The 3,226-nt window shown below is 42.9% G+C and overlaps 1 protein-coding gene across 1 annotated transcript; it reads left to right on the top strand.

Moving 5' to 3' along the window:
- The first annotated feature begins 207 nt into the window (after window positions 1-207).
- On the top strand, window positions 208-1,257 carry LOC131690502 (uncharacterized). Its single transcript, XM_058976333.1, has 2 exons — window positions 208-597; window positions 661-1,257. Exons 1-2 carry the CDS (start codon window positions 219-221, stop codon window positions 1,101-1,103), a joined length of 822 nt encoding a protein of 273 aa, XP_058832316.1. The 5' UTR covers window positions 208-218; the 3' UTR covers window positions 1,104-1,257.
- The last annotated feature ends 1,969 nt before the right edge of the window (window positions 1,258-3,226 follow it).

Below are 3,226 nucleotides of genomic sequence, written 5' to 3'. Positions count from 1 at the left end.
ACAGCAAACGGGTGGCGGGACTTGAATTCTCTGATAACATGATTAAAATCAAAATTCGACCAGGAGAGAGATGAACATGTGTTCGCAATCAGCATTGATTTCTTGCAGTCGCGAAAAAATCCCAGCGAAGGTGAGTGGCCCCCGCGGCTGGTAACAAGCTATAAATGTAACCGGCCATGTTTCGCAATCGATAGTACTCCGCGAGCATCTTATCAGGAATGGCCAAATTAGAAGTCTTGATTGCTTTAATAGCCATGGTAGCACTTTCGGGCGCTACGTTCCAGCCATGGTACGCAAAGCAAGCGACGCAAACTACCTCGGAGCCGTCCACCACCACGGTTGAAGATAGTACTTCGTCGAACGAGAATCCATTCGATCCGGATATTTGTACCAGCAGTGGAAATGTTGCAGTCTGCATGGATTGCAAAAAAATCTCTGTTTGTTTGAACGGGCAGTCGCTCCCCGTGAAGGAATGTCCGTCGGAGGCTCCGTATTGTGTGGGATCCGACATGGGTAGCTATTGCTCGGCCCAATCGGATCCGGAGCGAGCGCAGTGTTCGGATAAATTTCATTGCACATCGGAGGGATATTTTCCTGGTAGGAACTGGAATAACTAACAAATAGTTTACATTCATCATTGACGTCTGATTCTTTTAACAGATCCCTACGACTGCCACTACTTCTATATATGCGACTCCGATTTGAAGCCTCTTCACCTGGACTGCATGCCCGGGTACGTGTTCGATCTAAACAGCAAAAATTGTCGGAGACAGGTCTTTCCAACTGACTGCCGGAAGCTGGACTGCTCCAAGTCGAACGGGGTTTGGTCGTACTACAGCACCAGCAAGCAATACTACGGCTATTGCTACGAATCGAGCAGTGGAAGCAACGAGGTGGTACTGTTCAAGTGCAGTGACGGTGCCGAATTCGATGGGTTCCAGTGTCAGTATAAGTGCAGAGCGGAGGGAAAGTTTGCCGACTCCGGTAATCGAAATCGGTATTTCGAATGTTACTACGTGGGCTTTAAGCTGACAGCCCGCGTTCGGAATTGTGGCCGCGGGATGGTGTTCGATGAGCGCACGGGATATTGTGCAACACCGTGAGATAGTGGTGCTTTCGGATTGCATAAAAAGTTGGTGCAAGCAAGTATGTGCAATTAAGGCAATTTATTTCTTTCGGTGTCAATGGTTTTGCAAATCACTACACTGGGTTTGGTGAATAATTACTAGCCATAGAAATTTTGCGCTTGTTAAATTCGAAAACAAAATAAATATCAAATTATTTTAACCTAAACATGCTGATAATTCTTACTATATATAGATATCCCTTTTATAGAAGAGTCTTTCCGCACATTAACTTAAATTTGGATCTTTTATATAGGTATGTACTTAAATGTAACATTAGGCTATTGCAAAATAGGAAGTTGTACATATAATAAAATAGATACTCAATCTTAATTAATCTTACCAGTGGTTTAGCCAAAGTTCGTTCCGGTTGATCATTTTGATTCTGTCTATCTACATTTGTTGTTGTAACGTGTCTTTCAAGTACTTGTGTAGTGAGTAAGGGACCATCCATAAATGACGTAGCATTATATGGGGGAGGGGGAGTTTTGTATTTTGTGATGATGTGTGACGACAGGGGGTAGGATGTCATGTTATGCTACGTAGCTATTTTAAAGGGGAATAGGGGTTGACCTGATGTCACGACCAACTTACCCGTTTCATCTAAGTAACATCGTTTTTTATTTTTTTATTCTTTTACGGTGACAAGAGGGGGGAAGGATTACTATCAAGCTACGTAATTACCAGGGGTTTTTTAGAGGTTTGTGACAAAAGGCTACGATGGGGGACGGGGGTGTTAAAAATCGCTCAAAAATGCTACGTCATTTATGGATGATCCCTAAGTAGTGCACATCAACGATGAAGAAGTAAATTGTACAGGGGACGGGCATAGCGTAGTTGGTAAATCGTTTGCCATGTGCGTAGCTCACCTGGGTTCGATTCCCAACCCTGTACTTAAGGTTAGGGACGATCCATAAATGACGTAGCATTTTTAAGTGATTTTTAACACCCCCCTCCCCCATCGTAGCATTTCGTCACAAACCCCCTGGTAATTACGTAACTTGACGGTATTTCTCCCCCTCCTTGTCACCCTAAAATTAAAAAAAAAATAAAAAAAAACCTGTTTTAATCCACCTAGAGGTGCAACTGTGCCTTTCTCATTTCTCCAAACTATGATTTAATAGCTGGTTCGTACAATATAACATTATGTTTTCTATTTTTGGTCACCGTTGGTAAATGCTATCGTTTTTTATTGATATTTTTCGGTGATTATATTAAAAAACTCTTACTGTTTACGTTTCAGCTTACTCGATTATAATTTCAGCCATCTTCAGAACTTTACAATAAAAATACAAAAAAATACAATAAATTTTACAGATCACAATTTACGTTAAAAACGATCACGACTTACATTTAACCCCATTCGCCTCTTGCTATCGCTGGGGGAAACAAATTTAAACTAAACCTACAGCGTCGTTGCCAGCGTCGTTGCTCCCTCGTCTCCTGTGAATTGCTGCGTTGATCGTAGCTTGTTGAGAAGTCCATTATACGTGCTAGAGAAGCTAGCTGCGTCACGTTGAAGATTCACAGCTCTCTCCTCTCGCAGCTTGATGTGGAGAATCTCAGCAGTCAGCCTATTGGAATCATTGTTGATTCTCTCCAATACACGCGTTCTGTTGAAATCGAACTGATGTCCACACTCTCTCGCATGCTGCGTTTGGCCGGTTATAGAGGTGCTCGTGCGAATTGAATTTTTATGCTGGGCAATGCGTTTTTCCAGAGTTTGCGATGTCTGTCCTATGTACTCCCTATTGTCGCATCCACCACACGGAATGCTGTAGACCACATTGGTCTGTTGCATCTTTCGGATCCTGTCCTTCAACATAGTAAAGATAGTGTTTTTAATTTTGTCGGTCGGTTGGTACGCTGCGATGATGTCATTCTTGCGTAACACTTTTCCTATCTTCTCGCTTAGGCAGGGGATGTAGGGGATGGAAATGTACTTAGCTATTTGCTCGTCTGTACTCCTGGTTTGCAGTGTGTTATATAGTGAGTGTACCCTCTGTTTCAGTACACGCTTTATGAAGTGTTCCGGGTAGTTGTTGTTGCGCAGGATATCCGACGCTTCTTTTATGCTTACCTCTCTCTTCCTCGCATCAGCA

This window comes from Topomyia yanbarensis, chromosome 3, assembly GCF_030247195.1.
Source record: "Topomyia yanbarensis strain Yona2022 chromosome 3, ASM3024719v1, whole genome shotgun sequence".
In the NCBI taxonomy this organism is placed as follows: Eukaryota; Metazoa; Arthropoda; class Insecta; order Diptera; family Culicidae; genus Topomyia; species Topomyia yanbarensis.
This window is presented reverse-complemented; position numbering and strand designations above follow the sequence as displayed.